The following is an 18,329-nucleotide window of genomic DNA, read 5'->3' on the forward strand; positions in this document are numbered from 1 at the left end:
AGGGGTCTGATTGCGCTGGCGTCCGATGGATTGGCGGTAGCTGTCGGAGTCTGAAGGTGGGTGAAGGTGCAGTGGCAGTGTCGGCAGAAGAACGGGCCTTGGGTGGTGCTCAGCATCGAGAGTTGGCGGTTGTTCTTGGGTCCAGGGTTGAGTGCGTGGAGGGTTGCTTCATAGCGGCGGGCAGGTCGGAGGACCAGGGTCCCTGGAGCTGGTCGCGGATGGATTGCGAACAGGCACAGAAGGGCTTGCATTTGGTGTGCCAGCAGACCTGCTGCACAGCAGCTGCCATTAGGTAGGGGTTGGGGGAAGGAGAGCAGCTGGGAGGCGGTAACAGGAACACGCAGGAGCATCAGTGGTGGGAAAGGGAGCAAGAAGGCAATGGGAAAACAAAAACAGTGGGAACAGAAAAAACAGCACAAATAGACAACAAGGTCCAAATAGACAAAAAAAGGCCCAAATAGACAAAAAGGCACAAGTAGACAAAAGCAGAAAAAGACAGAAAGGCCAGTAGAGCGGACCAGCAGAAGAGCAAGGCTCTCCCACTGGACCACCAGGGATGAGGGTCAGACAGGAGCCTGCAGGTGTAGGAGGGCCACGAACACCTACCTAGAGACTGGAAGGCGCTGGAGACAGTGCCTTAAGGACAGACCTGCACGAGTGAGAGCAGTTTCCTGACCAGGAGGTCAGAGATCTTGCTCGCCCTGATGCTCAGTGGCCTCCTTTGAGTAGGAGTCAGGGGAGGGAGAGCAGCTGGGGGGCGGGAGGGGAACATGCAGGGAGAGGAGGGGCTGTGGGGTGAGCAGTGGCAGGAAAGGGAGTGAGAAGACAACAGGAAAACAAAAACAAAACAGTGGTAACAGCAAACTGAAAAATGGCTCAAATAGACAAAAACAGAAAAAAACAAAGGCTGGCATAGTAGACCAGCAAAAGAGCAGGGCTCCCCCACTGGACCACCAGGGTTGAGGTGCAGGCAGGAGTCTGTGGGTGGAGGAGGGCCTCAAACACCTATCTGGAGACCAGAAGGCTCTAGGGTTAGTGCTTTAAGGATGGAGCTGCGCAAGGGGAGAGCAGTTTCATTGCCAGGATGTCAGAGGTCTTGCTCGCTCTGTCCTGCAATGGCTGCCATTAAGTAGGGGTCGGGGGAAGGGAGAGCAGCTGGGAGGCGGGATCGCGCAGGGGGGAAGGAGCTGCAGGGGCAGCAGCTGTGGGAAACGGAGTGAAAAGGCAACGGGAAATCAAAAATAAAACAGTGGGAACAGCAAACAGAAAAATGGCACAAAAAGACAAAAAGGCACACATAGACAAAAAAGGCATACATGCATAAAAAGGCACAAATAGACAAAAACTGAAAAAAACAGAAAGTCTGGCAGAGCCAACTAGTATAAGAGCAAGACTCTGCCAGTGGACCACCAGGGATGAGGCGCAGGAAGGAGCCTGTGGGTAGAGGAGGGCCTCAAACACTTACCTGTAGACCAGATGGTGCTGGGGGCAGTGCCTTAAGGACAGAGCTGTGCGAACGGAGAGCAGTTTCCTGACCAGGACGTCAGAGGTCTTGCCTGGCAGGGAGGACCTGACCTGGCAGTTCGGGCTGGACTGTTCCCGTGAGGAACAGTGTCAAGGCTGTTTTGCATATGGCTGGGTCCAAACTGGAATGTCATGAGGATGATGGATTAAGCCCAGATCTGTGACTAGGGTGAATGTTTGACACTGTTCTGTTCACCATTTCGTCCATCATCTTTTTGTGTTACAGAGGAGACAGGGGTCAGGTGTAAAGTATTTACAAATCCAAAATGTAAAATGATAAAACTGAATTAGGAATATAGAGCAACATTTAATAAACGGAGGGGTATATTTACAAGCCCCTATCACCACCACACTGCCACATTTCTTGATGTTGTGGTGGCGATAGTGGCTTCACCTTATTCACAAGGCAGCGTTAAGAATAAGGCACTCATTCATGCTATAGTTAGCATCAGAGGGGGGGACAATGGGTGTTGCGGTGGGCCTTCCATCGCAACACCCACTGATTTTGACCATGCCCCATGGTTACAAGGGTGGTGTAAATATGGGGCAGAGCCAAAATTAAGACCAGGGAAAAGATGGCCTGGAGCAACAAGGAGAGGCGATATTTTAATTTCGCCTCGTTTTTGCAGTTTCTATGTGTGCTGCATTGTGCAGCACACATAGAAACAGCAAAACATCATTGATTGTCTAAAAAAAATTTGTTTTGCAACTTCTAAATGTGCTGCATTAAGCAGCACACATTGAAATTTCAAAATGCCATTTCAGATTGTTTATGTGCAGGAAGGGAGACCTTCCTGCACATAAAAAATCATTCCCCTCAACACAGGCACCCTTGCACCAATGTGCAAGGGTGTCTACATTGACACTAGGTAGCTAAATTAGCACCAGCACAGGTAGAAATGCAGAGCTACTCCGTATTGTTGTAAATACGGTGCAGCTCCGCATTTCAGAAGTGTGGGAGCGTGGCATTAAAAAAAAGAAGGCTAACGCAGCGCTCCCCCACTTCCTTGTAAATATCCCCAGAATGACATCAAAACAACAAAACGTCAATACAGTGAAAACATACAGTACCAATGATAGTCAATGGTCGTGGTAGACTGGGACCAAGATGCAATTGAAGGCCAACCTCGAAGGAGACCGTGCCGGATACATCAAGAGGATTGGTCCCAGTGAAAGTCTGAAAGTAAGAAAGTTTAGAATAGTTTCTAAGTACCACTAGCTTGGAGGAAACGTTTTTAGAAGTTTCCTAACTCTCTTCTGGTGCCCAAACAACCACGGATGTACACTTTTAACCCCTTCGCTGCTAGGCATTACCCCCCACCCCCCCACCCCCCCCCGTGCTAAGCCTTTTTTTTGCTATTTGGGGTAGTTCGCACTTAGGCCCCTGTAACATTTTGTCCACATAAGGTATCCAGCCAAATTTGCTTCCTTTTCTTCAAACATCATGAGGATTCTAAAGGTACTCATGGTTTGTGGATTCCCCTGGAGGGAACAGAGAAATTGGCCAAAATACAGCTAATTTTAGTTTTTTCTAAGAAAAATTGGCAAAAAGTACTGCAGAATAAAGCGTCTCTTTTGTCCCTTGCAAAAGGTATCAACAAAAGGGTTTGTGGTGCTAAAATCACCATTTTCCCATCTCTCAGGAAAAGGCAGACTTTTATCGGAAAAACTAAATTTTCTACACAGTTTTGGCATTTTACTGGGACATAGCCTATTTTTCCTATTTTGTGTGCTTTCAACCTCCTTCCAGTTAATGGTAGAAATGGGTATCACAGCAATAATGGATCCCGGAAAACTAGACATTTCTGAAAAGTATACAAAAATTTAAATTCAGCAAGGGGTCATTTGTGTAGATCCTTTTGTATGGAAACTAACAATTGAAATAAAAAAACTATTGAAATTGAGTTGGAAAAACTCGTTAGTTGTGCCAAAGTTTTCACCTGCAACTTCTTATAAGTATGGCAGATTTTTTAAAGCAATATACTATTACGTCCAATGGACCCTTTTGTTTATGAAGATATATAGGACTTGTAGGTTCACCAAGAACCCGAGGTACCCAGAGCCATTACCTAATATAAAGAGTGAAAAATAAGTACCTAGGAGAACTATATATGTACAAAATGTCACAAAATGTAGAGTTTAGAAGCAGTGGTTATTTGTACATCTCCGAAATTGTGAGTACCCATACAAGCATGTGAAACAAAGGACACTTTTCAAAATTGCTTCTTTTTTACACATTGTCTTAAATTTGGAAGGCAGAATGCAAAGACAGTCAATTGGTAATAACACTTGTTCTCCTAAGTATTTCAATAAAAATGGTACTTCATTTGTGTGGGTAGGCCTAGTGCCTGCAACAGGAAATGGCCCAACATGCAATGTGGACTATCACATTTTTCCAGTAAAAATTTACCCCTTTCTCTCAATGTTCCTAGTTGTGTATTTTGAAACCTAGCTCTGCCGGCACATAAGGAAATCTAGCACACCTGTACATATTTGAAAACTAGATATCCAGGGAAATCCAGGATGGGGTGACTTGTTTGGCTCTCACCATGTTCTGTCACGCAGAGTTCCTTGCAACCCTCGAACTTTGTAAAAACAAATCATTTTTCTCGTATTTCTGTGATAGAAAGTTCTGGAATCTGCATGGATCCACTAACTTACAGCCACCCAGCATTTCCCGAAGTCTCCCGGAAAAAATGGTACCTCACTTGTGTGGGTAATCATAGTACCCGCGACAGTAAACATCCCAAACTGGAACGTGACACATCATATTTTTTCAGTGAAAATGTTGCCTTTTTTTGCAATGTGCCTACCTGTGGATTTTGAACCCTAGCTCAGGGAAACCTAGCAAACCTATACATTTTTTAAAGCTAGACACCTAGGGGAATCTAGGATTGAGTGACTTGTCTAGCTCTCACTAGGCTCTGTTACTCACAATCCATTGCAAACCGCAAACATTGTAAAAAAAAAAAGAAATCTTCCTCATATTTTTGTGATGGAAAGTTTTGGAATCAGCAGGGAGCCACAAACTTCCAGCCACCCAGCAATCCCCAAAGTCTTCGGATAAACATTATACCTCACTTGTGTGGGTAGGCCTTGTGCTCGCGACAAGAAATGCAATGAGGACACATCACATTTTGCAAGTGAAAACTGACCTTTTTTTTGCAATGTGACTAGCTGTGTATTTTGGAACCTAGCTCAGCCAGCACCTAGGGAAACCTAGCAAACCTGAACATTCTTTATACCTAGACACCCAGGGGAATCCAGGATATGGTGATTTGTGGGGCTCTCTTCAGGTCTGTTACCCAGAATCCCTTGCAAACCTCAAACTTTGTCAACAAAAACACATTTTCCTAACATTTCTGATAAGCAAAGTTCAGGAATCTGTAGGGGAGTCACAAACTTCCACCCACCCAGCATTCTCTCAAGTCTCCCAATAAAAAATGGTACCTCACTCAGCTGACATAGTTCGGACAATAACAATGAATTGGTATGTGGCCTGGAGAATTTACCAGTGGCTGAGATTAATTCAAATAGTCCATCCATCACTTTTTTGTATACTTCAGTGTGTCACCCTAAGTGGGATGGGTCTGCCCAGACTTGGGTTCAGTGCACACTGTGACACTAAAACCAAGCTGTACCTGGCTGATAAGCTCATAATTGTGCGAAACCATTCCTTGGTTTCTTGCTTTCTAGCTTCGGCAGTGTGGGCTGGGCTGTTCCTGTTGGAGCAGGGTTAAGACTGATTTGCAAATAGCTGGGTCCAAACTGAGGTGATATGGTGTACAAAATAACAATGAATTGGGATGCGGCACCAGTAATTACCAGTGGCTAAGATTAATTGAAGCATTCCATCCATAATTATTTTATATTCTTTGTGTCACGCTACGTGGGACGGGCATGCCCAGACGTGGGTCTCATGCACACTGTGTAACTGCAACCAACCTGTGTACCCGGCTGATGAAGATGTTGGTCCTGTTCACATTGTGTCCCGAGAACCAAGCTGTATCTGGCTGGTGAGCCCATATGTAGGGTGAAACTGGTCCTGAGTTGCTCATGTGCCGGTTCAGGCAGGACTTGGTTTAGCAGTTCATGTTGGTCTTTTCCGATCGGAGAAGGGCCAAGGCTGATTTGGATATAGCTAGATCCAAACTGAGGTGCCATGGTTTACAAAATAACAATAGATTGGGATGCGGACCCAGAAAATTACCAGTGGCTAAAATGAATTCAAGCATCCCATCCATAATTTTTCTGTCTTTGTCATTTTGTTCTGCAGCCTGTCTCCTGGTCACAAGGGTGTAGATGACAGCTGGGCTTTGTGTATTCCTTCTAGAAAGCCACACACAATGGAGAGGTGAGGTGTGCCTGGATGGACCATCATAGGCAGGATGGGAGAGAGGAGCTGGACCCAGGGGCACTTGCACATGAATATGCTGTGTTCTGTCTCTACACAAAAGGCTGCATACCCCCTGTAGTTAGTCTGGAGCCAGCACCAGGAAGGCAGGGCACTTGAGCACTTCAAAGGCATGACAAGAAGCTTTCCCCCCCACTTCGAAGGAACAACCAGGTATTACTTGACCTCAGTATACGTCCGGACCTGTGGATACTCTGCCAGGAAGAAGGACTGCTTTGCTGCTGAAAGGACTGCCACTCTTCTGGACTGCTACTTGAAGGAACTGATGCACTGCTGTGCTTACCTGCTGCCTTTTGCATCAGTGAGAAGGACTGGACCTGTATTTCTTGAATCCAGAACCTAGTGTGACTTCAAGGGCTAGTTGGCTGGCCTGATAAGAAGACCCAGGGACACTAGGGGCTTCCAACAACCTTGCTCCTGCACCTGGGCTCTGCCATCTCTGAGTCTATCCTGCCACGTAGTGCCACCCCATTTTTGGACCATTGAAAGTGGGCATAATGTGCTTTGCCAGCTTCTGTGGGTCCTCTGCTGCACAGCAAAATCAAAGCAGGCCTGACGCATTGCCAATGCTGCTTGGATTGGACATGCTGTGTAGATCCGCATGGCTTTCGCAGTCTCATTGGAACCGCCACTGTGCGATGCATCCTTAGAACAGGTCTTCACTCCCCTGGTCGATGGCAGCCTTGACTATGGGCTCCTCATTACAGCTCCTCAGAACCAACGAATCACCCTGACAGTAGGCCGCATCCTCGATTCTGGACTTTGCATTGCAAGACCTGTCAAGGATGTCCTTGATTATGACTCAAGCCCTCATATTGCCGCATCGCTTCAACATCACTTTGGCTGCACAACACATCTTTGATGTGGATCCTCACAGCTCCCTGCAAACCAGATTTAAAGTACTTTGTTCAGTAGGCCTAACTGATTCTCTGTAGCTGGCTTGTGCTCCATTGTGGTCGGCCTGAACTTGTGACTTTGTCCCAGTCTGGCACAACTGGATAGCCACAGTTGGCACATTGTGTTTTTTGAAGCTATTTTCACTAAAATCTGATTGTATTTTTGTCATTTTGATCTTGGTTTATTTATTACAAATTACTTTATTATCTTGGTGTGAGATCCTTTTTGTGTGATGTTTTTTCCTTTATTTCTATTTCAAATGTTCCAAAAAATACTCTGCACATTGCCTCTGAGATAAGGCTGACTGCTCTGTGCCAAGCTACTATGGGTTGACCACAGGTTACTTTAGGGTTGACTTGTTCCTTATCCTGATAAGGGTTGTGGTTGCTGATTGACCAGGGCTCACACCCCTTTCAACCAACAACCCTATTTCTTACAGATGTTTCCCATTCGATGTGAACGGAAATCTATATATTTGAGACTGTGGGTGGAAAGTGTTCAGTATAAGAAGGGTTTGAGCTACTTCTACATTTGTTGAGAGGTAACTGAGGACTACAGTGAATTGAGCTTGGATTTAAAGTGAGGGAGAGCTTAATTTAAGAAGGGTCTGAGCTGTCTCTATGGTTTTTTAGACATGTGTGTGATCTGCAGCAGTGTGACCTCTTACATTGAGTGGAGCAGCGCTCAATCAAAGAAGGATCTGAGCGCTGTCTATGTTGAGAGGTGGGTGAGGACCACAGTGTTGTGTACTCACAGACATTGAGTAGGAGAGTGCATAGTCTAAGAAGGGTCTGAGCTGTGTCGAGGTTTATTGAGAGACATATGAGAGCCACAGCAATGTGACCTCTTACATTGGGTGGGGAAGTACTCAGTTTAACAAAGGTTTGCGCAAAGTTTTTGTTGAGAGGTAGATGAGGACAACAGTTGTATGTTCAGAGAGCTTTAATGGAGGAGTGCTCTGTCTAATGAGGGTCTGAGTTGTGTGTATGTGTATCAAGCGGTAGCTGAGGTTTCAAAATTGTGTGCTCCTAGACAAGTGCTCTTTTCAACTGAATGGCATTGTGCAGAATTCAGGGAGCTCAGCCATGCTAACTAATTCTTTAGACATGGTCCTCATAAAAATGTACTCTTTTGCCTCATATAGGTAAAACTTCCGTCAAGCAGAATATTTATTAGAAGACACAAACCATGTCACAGTCTTGAACAGACCCCGTAACCATTATGAGATAAAAAGTGTCAACTCATAGGAGGGACAATTATAGAATTAATAACCATTGAATGCAAGAACATGAAATGACACAAAGTTTAATGTGGGTCATATTATGTTTCATTATAGCCTCCTGTATCCCCGTGCTAGAAATGTGGTATCTTGTTGGCAGAGGTTTGTACCCTGTCCAAGTAGGCACCACAATCCTGGTCAGGGTAACCTAGATACACACTTTAAATTAACCTGTACTCACCCTCCGGTAGCTTTGGCACAGAACAGGCAAGCTTACCTTAAGAGGCAATGTGTGACGTATTTCTGAAACACACATTAACACAATGAAAAAAACATAAAAAGACTCCACACGGGTTTAGAAAAATAGAGAATATTTATCTGAGTAGCGCACGACCAAAATGACAAAAATCCAATCACTAAAATTCTAGATATGAATTTTTATAGAATAAACACAAAAATAGCGTTTAGCAGTCATTAGCAGTCAAAAGGTTACTTGACATTATGAAGGACCAGTACAAATACAAAGTTCAGGCTGAACGTGATGGACGCCAGGCCAGCTACAACATGCACGCTGGTGCTGCTGAAAAAAGTACCTTGGATAGAGCAAAAAGTGGATATCGAGAGCACAACACATCAGTTCCAATTTACACAGTGGGGCTCCCCGTCGTCGTCGAGCTCCATACAGATGAAGGCAATGCATCATCGTCTAGCCACACAGAACGTCAATGTCAGGCCACGCAGGCTATGGAACCGCTGTCATTGAAAAGCCTACGTGTCGGCGTCGAAGAGCGATATATCGATTCCGACTGGCACAGTGGTGCCCAGGAAGGCTATCAGAATGCAGTTGAATGCAGATCAGTCCTCTGTCACACCCACTCTTCCTGAGTTTGTGGCTGTCTATAGGGAGTGCACAAAGTGTAGCTGTCTTACAGCCTAGACATGTATTGGGGACAGGCTGCAGGCACACAGAGCAAAGTTAAGAACAGAGAAATATCCACCTTCTAAAAGTGGCATTTCTAAAATAGTAATGTTGAATCCAACTGTACCACTTAAAAGTACATGTCCTACCTTGGCCTTAGGGCTACATAGGGCCTACGTAATGGGTGAATTATGTGTAATAAAAGGGAAGTTTAAGGCTTAGGAAATGGTTTAAATGCCATGTAAAGTAAACTGCACACACAGGCCCAGCAATGGCAGGCCTGAGACAGGTTTAAAGGCTACTTGTGTGGATGGCATAACCAGTGCTGCAGGCCCACTAGTATCATTTAGATTAAAGGCCCAGGATATATGGTAACCACTTTCGAAGGGACTTATGAGTAAACTAAATATGCCAATCAGGTATATACAATGTCAACTTTTTATATGGAAGGAGCACATGCACTTCAGCACTGTTTAGCAGTGGTAAAGTGCTCAGAGTCCTAATGCCATCAAAAAGATACAGCAAAAAGTGTAGGTAAGCAGCAAAAAGTTGATAGAAGACTACTCTAAGGTCTAACACAACCACATCCACCTCCACCTGCAAAAAAGGAACCCCACATTTGTTTCTAATTGAATAGGACTCTAAGCGACATTCTATCACTAGTTACAGCAACTGAAAATAGTTTTAAAAATATATTAATGTTTCTCCCTTTGCATTTACTTTTTAAACACAAGCATTTCCCATAGCAGCAGATTCTTAAATGTTTTTTGTTTTATTGAAGAATGGCTTTTGATGTATTTTGTGTAAAATTTGCACATCTGTATCTACCTCTATACATAGTGCTTTTAAGATTTAAAAATGCTTTCTGTTGGTAAATAATATCACATGAATGACACAGCCCTGTTTTTTAGTTTTACAAGTGTTCCATATTTTACATAATCCCCTTGGCAGAGTCAGAGGAGGTTGTGTCAAGCCCATGCGATCAGGAGGAGTTTCTTAGGGGTTTGATGTCAATTTTAGAGATGAGGATGAGACTGAGATTGAACTGTTGATAAGTGATTGGGTCTCTAGGTATCATCTGGAGCCCACATCTCAATTAATTTGGCCATTTCTGCTGGACTAGCCTAGGGCATGATGAAGATGTCTAGATTATTGGGTACAACTCTAGTGTGTTCAGTCTGTGGTAACTTTTCTTATATATTTTGTTCAGTTCCTGATGTGAGATCTGGGGTAGTGTATCCAATTCTGAAGGCCTCATTTAAAATATTTGACTTATTCTGAATGGTGCATTTATAGAAAGATAAAGTCAACTTCAGGGTATTGTAGAGAAAGGTTTCTAAAATTGTGAGTGGTTTGAGTCACTTCATGTATGGGAAAGGGTCAAATACATCATCATCATCATCATCATCTGCGGTGTCCCTCAAGGTTCATCGCTCAGCCCTACTCTGTTCAACTTACATGAACCCCCTGGCCAACATCGTCAGAAGCCATTGACTGAACATCATCTACTATGCAGACGACACCCAGCTCATCATCTCTCTGTTTGAAGACCCATCAACCACGAGGGCCACCTAACACCTGTGCATGACCAGCGTCACCGACTTGAAGCAAAACAACTGACTCAAGCTTAACACAGGCAATACAGAAGCACTGATATTCGGGAACAACACCGCCCCATGAACCGGCTCCTGGTGGCCTGTTGAATTGGGACCCGTCTCCCACCCTAACGGACCACACTCGGATCCTTGGCATCGTCTTGGACTGTAAAACTTACCATGAAGAACAAGATCAATGGAGTCTCCTCAGCCTGCTTCCTGACTCTGCAAAGATCTTCAAGTGGCTCCCAGTCTCCACCATAAGCATCATCACTCAAGCCCTCATCACCTGCTGCTTCGACTATGGCAATCCACTCCACACAGGAATTACCACACACCTTCTAAAGAGACTGTAGACCATTCAGTACGTAGTGCCCAGACTTATCCTCGATCACCCCAAGTGGACCCACATCACCCCTCACCTGAAGAAACTCCACTGGCTCTCTGTTGACAAGACATACCGATTCAAGATTCTGACCCACACCTACAAAGCCCTGCACAAGCAAGGACCAGCACACATCAACCAGGTTGTGAGCTTTCACCGACCCTCCAGACTCCTGCTCTCCACAGCCCTCTTTTTCGCTCACACACCCTGCATCTGCCGAAGCAACAGTGGAGGGCAATCCTTCTCCTACCTCACCACTAACTCCTGGAACAGCCACCCCTACATCTCCAGATTTCACCCACTCTTCAGCAATTCAGAAGGGGACTCAAGACCTGGCTGTTTAAATGATGCCACTTCAGCAGCTTGTCTCTTACCGCCTGGATGCCCTCCCGGGTGATTAGCTGTGCTTTATAGATCCTGTTTGACTGATAAATTTAACAAAACTATATATACTTTGGAGCAAGTAGAAGCAGGTAAATACCAACACTCTATTGGTTAGAAGTCACAGTGACAGCCGGATTTACTTTGAGGTGACAGAACACTTTCTTGGATAGAGGTCTCTGTATAAGCAAGTGTGGGAGTCAGATGATAAAAGAAACCCAGGGATAGGGGTCACATTATCAGCTGGCTGGTGGCTCAGGTAATAGAACACCGCTAGTGTCACAGGACACACCTGCACCTGTCTGAGGAGCTCAGCTAATAGAATGCACCCTGTCTTAGAAGCCACACTTTTAGCTGGCTGCAGGGGTCGGGTGATAGGATGCCCTGTGGCATAAATGACAGGTCACAGATAGAACACTCCCAAGGTTAATGCCAGAGCATCAGTTGTTGAGTCACCTGTGTCAAAGAACACTCTCTGGATCAGAGCACAGAGGTCGCAGACTCAGTTGAGGTAGCCCAGGGGATAGAAAACACTCAGGATAAGAGGCTGCTCAATTAGATCATGGTTCGTGGCTACAGCCTGCTATGTAAGTCAGCTGTGGGCTCAGGAGTGACATCAGAGTTTGTTATTATAGAAAGTGCAGTGAATGTATGCAGCTGCTCACAGAATTGGTGCAAGAGAAAAAGCTCCTTTTGATTTAAAACAGGGCTGCTTTGAAAAATGAGAACAGCAGAGGGGAACGCAGATACTCTGGAGAACAAACAGAGTCAGTCTGATAACCAGAGGTTAAGATATGGCATTTACTGCCTCAGAAGGGGTGTCGGATTCTGTCTACCTCCTATGTTTCTCTATTCTAATACTGAGACCAGGTGAGGTCTTTGAGTTCATTTTAAATAATCCCTGTACTTCTTCACAGTGACTTCATACATCACCAAGACCTGTGCGTCATACTGTACGGCGGGCACGGAAACTGACTACTATGGTGTGACAACTAAAACTACCTGCTGCAGCAGTGACCTGTGCAACGTAGTGAGCAGTACAAACCAATGCAATGGAGCGATCAGTGCAAGGATCAGTTACACGCTGCTCTCCCTGGCAGCGGGCATCAGCGCCCTCGTGGTCAGAGCTGTGCTTTGAGGTAAGTATCTTGAAATGGTTTACCTATCACAGCCTCACATGTGCTCCAGGTGGTGCATCTAAACCATGAGGTAACTGCAGAACCCCGGCATGCCTTCAATGTGGGGGCTTCCAGAAGTGGTTGGCTGCAGCATCTTGTCAATGTCCAAGGAGTGTAAGCTGCTTCTTTTCACATGTGTCTTCTTCCTTAATGGATCATGTTTGTTATAGCATAAAGTGACATGCGTTCCACAGTTAGGAGTTGAACATGTGGGGGCAGGTGCCCAGCTCTAAAAGTTTGATTATATCGTCACTGAAAGTAGCAATGTTACGGTCATCTTAATAAATGATAATTTCTCTAGGTCCTCTACTAGAGTTATTAAAGAGGGTCAATAACCTACTCTCTCAGAGTTATGCTCACCTCTCTTGCTCATACAGATTTGCTGAAGAGCGACTAACTTTCTATGGCCGAGGTCTTCCCAGCTCTTCTGTGTTAAAGAGACAATAAGGGGCCTATTTATAAGCCCCTTTGGTCGCTCTTGTACCACGAAACATAGTGCAAGAGCGACGCAAATGAGATTTATCAAGCAGTAGAAGGCCACTTTGCATGGTCCTGACTGGCTTCATAAATCTCAAATGTAACAGCGCAAACTGCTACGTTGCATTACTCTGCGTAAGGGAGGCATTTCCATGGGTGGAGCGTGGGTGTTCCCACGCAACATCCGTGGATTTTGACACTTCCCCAGATTTACAAGAACAAGTAAACCTGGGAATGGTCTGAAAATATATTCTGCCCGGAAGAGGAGTAACAAGTAGAAATATCTTTAATTCTCCTTGTTTTTCCTCTTTCTATGAGTGCTGCATTCTGGAAAAACCTCTCAGGATTGTTTTTGTGCAGGAAGGAGCCCTTTTTGCAGAAACACAACACTGCAAGCTACTCAGGCACACTTGCACCATGGTACAAGGGTGCCAGCGTTGGTGCTAGGCAGCGCATTGTGCTCCAGTGAAGGGGAAAGGACAGGAATCAGTGACACAGTGCTGCATGATCAGTTGCTGCGCTGCAACACTTTTTCATAATTATGGCCTTTACTTTCTATGTCTGGTCTCTGTGGACCTACTGAGCCTAGAAACCTCTTGAAGAAACACAAACCTTCTACATCTGAGTTCCAATGCATTCTACGTATCTTACAATTCTCTTAAAAATACACCAACCCATCTCGGATCTCCGCTCTGCCATTAAAGAGTTACTCACCTATTTCTCATCTCTGCTGCTCTCTCCTATTCCTCCATCTCCCAAACAGACACAAACTTTATATCTGTAAGCTCAGCTTCACTCTCTTGCACTTGAGACTTGAGAGAGTCATTTATTTCTTGGTTCTGCTGAAGTCTCCTGCACTTGCAAATCTCCTAAAGAGAAACTAACTGATTTCAGAGCTCTGTTCTTCATCAAAGAGACACTAGCCTTCCATGTCTGAGCTGTCAGTTCATCTTTATTTAGCTTCTTTAACCCATAAAAGTATATAAAAAAATTATAGACAAGGGATTAATAACATTTTCGAAATCAAATTTTGCTTTGTTAAAATAGTTACAATCATAAAACCATTTTTACAAGTTATAAAGCTCAATGCAAGCATTAAAAACGATATGTTCCCATTCACTGTCCATTTCTACTAACACGTAATTGACTATAAAGGAAGGTCTTGGTGTAAAGAAAATTCAATATAGCAGCTGACACTTTCCCAGTAAAAGTATAGGATCTACAGTACCCGAATACATCAGCCCAAGAACATCATGGGACACATGAATGAATACTGATCGATTATTAAAACATATATCGAGTAAAAACAATGCCCCCTGCTTTTTCCTGTGTAGCCACACTATGTAGAGATATCGACTAACACCATATACCACTACCTGGCTAGTGTCCCATCTCAAAATGCAGTAGACCTCCCGGTATACCCTCACACCTCAGAGTGCATAGTGGTTTGGTTCATCTCTGTCTCGCTCTATTATAGGCAGGACAAAAAAAGAGGACATGTTCAACATCCTCAGTGGCATCTCCACAAGTATCACAGTTTGGGGAAATCGTTTTGCAACACTTCCATTTATGTGTGAACTTATTTACATGAAGTGTTCCTAATCTAAACTTGATGTACAATGTGTGTGCCATTGGTGGTTGAACATGAGTCTATGTATGCTTTCTTGGGAGGGACAACTTTACAAGCCAAGAAAGGCTCTACCAGCCCCCAAGAACTCACTTTTTGGTGATTGTTATTAACTCTCTTATCCCAGAATGCCACTTTGACTCTACCCTTTGTATCTACCCCCACTGAAAATGGATTAGTCCAGAAATCACTCAAGCCCAGGTCACACAGATAGAATTTGACATGTTTTATCCAGAGGAGAAGATGAGTGTTTTTATGGGACATGATGTCCTTCAGAGTTAGCCTGCAGTGGAAAGGTTCAGGGGTCAAGCAAGCCTCACCCAATAAAGAAGCGGTTTTAACTCTGGTAGGTCACCCACCCTTTTTAATCCTGTGTCATAGAAGAGTGGGCGGAGGCCTAATGGAGATCTGAAAAAAATATATTTTCCTTTGATATCAGGCCTGTGGTGTTGGAAGTCCCCCAAACGTTAGCACCATATAAAGCAGCTGCCTGTGCTTTCCCCCTATATATCTCAATAGCTGGGGATATACACCTAGGGGTAGTTTCCCTGTACTTCTTGGTGATGGCAGAGGCAGAATGTAAAAGAACCACCTCACTCTTATTCAACTGGGCTTTTCATGCCCTGCTCTTATCAATACCGATGCCCAAGTAGTCAAATTTACCTACTACCTGGAGGGTTTCATGTTCAGTTGAAAGTTCCCTCTGTGTGATTTGTGTGGGTTAAACACCATGGGGCATATTTTCAAGCCCCTATCGTCTCCACACGTCACTTTCAGGTAACAGGGGCTTTGCCTTATTTACAAGGCAGCGTTAAGCCACTTGGTGGGCGTTCCACTGCATTACCCATTGATTTTGACGCTGCCCCCTACTTACAAGAGCAGAGTAAATAGGAGGCAGCGCCAAAAGTAAGACTAGGGAAAAAGTCTTAAACAAGTGAAATGAGGAGAAATGCTTTATTTATCCTATTTTTTTGCTGTTTCCATGTGTGCTGCATTGGGCAGCACACATGGAAACAGCAAAACACCAATGATTTTTTATGTGCAGGAAGGTCCCCATTCCGGCACATAAACATTCATTCAAAAAATGCTGTTTTGCAACTTCTTTGTGAGCTTCATTAAGCAGCACACATAGACGATGCAAAACAGCATTTAAAGATTGCTTAAGTGTAGGAAGGGGGACCTTCCTGCACATAAACAATCTTCCCGTCAACACAGGCACCCTTGGACTATGATGCAGGGGGCCTGTATTGGTGCTAGCCAGCTTAATTTAGCACCAGCACAGGGGGAAACGCAGGGTTGCACCATATTCTAGTAAATATGGTGCAGCCTTGTGTTTCTAAAGTGATGAAGTCTGTCATTAGCTTTCTTGGCTTAACAACATGATTTGCCACTTGCTTGTAAATATGCCCCATGATCTTTGTTTTGAAGGTGTTCACCTCCAGCCTATGGATGGAACAAAACTCCTGAAATTTATTCAGAAGATTTTGGGACCCTGATGGAGTACGGAAAAGCAGAAGAATGTTGTTTACAATTAGCAGCGCTTGGGTGGAGCAACCAGCTAGTTTGGGAAAGTCATTTATGCCCTCATCTAAGAAGGACACCGCAACATTTATATAGAGTGAAAAAAGCATGGGTGCAAGTACACACCCTTGCCTTACTCCACGTAGTACTGGAATTGAGTCAGTCAGATCACCGCCTGGACCACATCTAATCTGTGCTGTGGTGTTACTATAGACTCTTATAATAATATCCAGCAAAGGTGTGTCAATGCCCAAGGCAGCCATAGTTGATCAAAGATTCTGTCTTGGGACCAAGTCAAAGGCTGCCCTGAAGTCCACAAAGGCCAAGTAGAGATGGTCCCTAGACAGCCTAAGGCACTAGCCTTCTATATGTGGACTCTGCTGATTTCTCCTGCTTCTCCATCTCTCTTAAAGAGACACTAACCTTATGTCTCTCAGTTCTCCTCCGCTCTCTAGCTTCTAAGCATCTTATGCTCAGCTAATGACCTTCAAACTATGGGGTCTGTTTAGCTGTCCTCCTCTTATGAAATTCTTAAGCTGATACTAACTCTTTAACATTTCATTCTGCTCAGCCCTCTGGCACCAACCACCCTCTGAAAGAGACTTTAACTGTCTATTTCTGGGCTCTGCTTAGCCCTCTTGCTCTTGAAAACCTCACAAAGAGACTGTGTTTCTCTGTCCTCAAGTTCTGTTCATCTCTCCAACTCATACACATCGCTTAACACAACAGCAATCCAGTGGATATTAGCTCTACTCAGCCCTCCCTTTCATATTGTTCCCTACTGACGTTTCCATTCCTAATTTTTAACTGTCACCGATAATAAAGAGCTCTTTGAACTTAACCTAAACTCCATATTGTCACTCATCTTTGCTTTGGGTATGCAATTTTGATATATTTCCATGGCTGTGCTAAAAATCTGAAACCAATCTCTTTCACTGCAATGAGATGGTCACATACAATTAAGGGGTTATGCTAACTATATTTGGTTGATGCTGCACAAAAGAACAAAGACAGAGGTACATACAGCAGGAGAAGTATTGAAGTCAACTGTAAGAGCTTAAAAAGTGTTTAATGTAGTTCTATCGCCTCCCATATAGTAAAGTCATGTGATAAATCCCTCTTTCCTGCCCCAACTGTCATCTTCCACTGAGATTATTGGCCATACTTATGCCAAAAATCACCTCACTCATGAGGACATAACATTTGCCAGTCTCCCCCATCCTCCTGAGCCATGTGGCTTTCTTTTTTTTGGGGATGACAGGACACGGTAATTTAAGAGATAGAGGATTTTATTTCGTAACATGCAGCAACCCCTGATCTGTCTGTCTCCTCAGCAGCCGCCTACAAGCAACATCTTCTTAGAAATCCAGAATCCAGAATCCAGAAGTGGAAGCCACGGTTGCCAAGTGACAGGAACCCAGCACCAGGGAGAGGATCTAAAGAATACAACACTTCTCCTTTGCTTAAAAAATTATCATTACCAAACTAAAATAAAATTACTAAACCTACTGCATCATACTTACATGTAACATTTAAGCTATTCAAGAATTTTTAGCATCCTTCAAACATTGAGGTCTCGCCCTTACACGTGTGCTTGGTTCTGTCGCACCAAATTCATCATCAGAGTACACTTTGCTCAACCCCTCTGAACCTGAAGCACTTGACATACCATACTTTGACCCACTACTATTGTTTCTTCTTTCAACCATTCTTGCCGCTCCACTGCATTAGACACAGATACTTTTCTCATATTCCACAACTTGCCATCAGACACTCTCAATGTGTTACCTTTTACTTCCACCACCTCTCTTGGCTCAGATAGTGTGGAGTCACCCTTCCTCATGCTGTTCCCCGTACAAACTCTCCCCAACATTCTTTCCATGTACATAACACTGTTTTTGTTGACTCTGTCATTGTGCCTTTTCTCATACTGTGATTGATATCTCACAATGTTTTTATTCATCCTGCTGCAATCAACCTTTGTTGACCATACTTTGCCATACTTTGCCATCCATGCTGGCACAGCCAGAGTGCATGGCACCCTTCCTTTCAGCAAACAAAATGGTGTTTCCTCCGTCACAGAGTGTGGAGTGGTTCCGCAGCTCCATAACATGTCCCTGGCTAGATTCCTCCAACCAGTTCTACTAGAATAGGCTAGTTGAATGCTTTCTCCCAGCACACGGTTAAAGCAC

At 44.3% G+C, this 18,329-nt stretch overlaps 1 protein-coding gene across 2 annotated transcripts in view; it reads left to right on the top strand.

Annotated features, from left to right (window-relative positions):
- The window catches only part of LOC146830193 (prostate stem cell antigen-like), a 78,621-nt gene extending 60,975 nt beyond the window's left edge, over positions 1-17,646 (top strand). Inside the window, exons 3-4 of one of the 2 annotated variants that reach the window (XM_085604420.1) lie at positions 12,252-12,473; positions 17,472-17,646. In XM_085604420.1, the coding sequence (XP_085460546.1) occupies positions 12,252-12,472 (221 nt within the window). In that variant the 3' untranslated portion in view covers position 12,473; positions 17,472-17,646. The remainder of the gene's footprint in view (positions 1-12,251; positions 12,474-17,471) is intronic. The other variant, XM_085604419.1, reaches the window with a different exon arrangement.
- Positions 17,647-18,329: the final 683 nt, after the last annotated feature.

This window comes from Triturus cristatus, chromosome 5_1 (genome assembly GCF_964204655.1).
Source record: "Triturus cristatus chromosome 5_1, aTriCri1.1, whole genome shotgun sequence".
Lineage (NCBI taxonomy): Eukaryota > Metazoa > Chordata > Amphibia > Caudata > Salamandridae > Triturus > Triturus cristatus.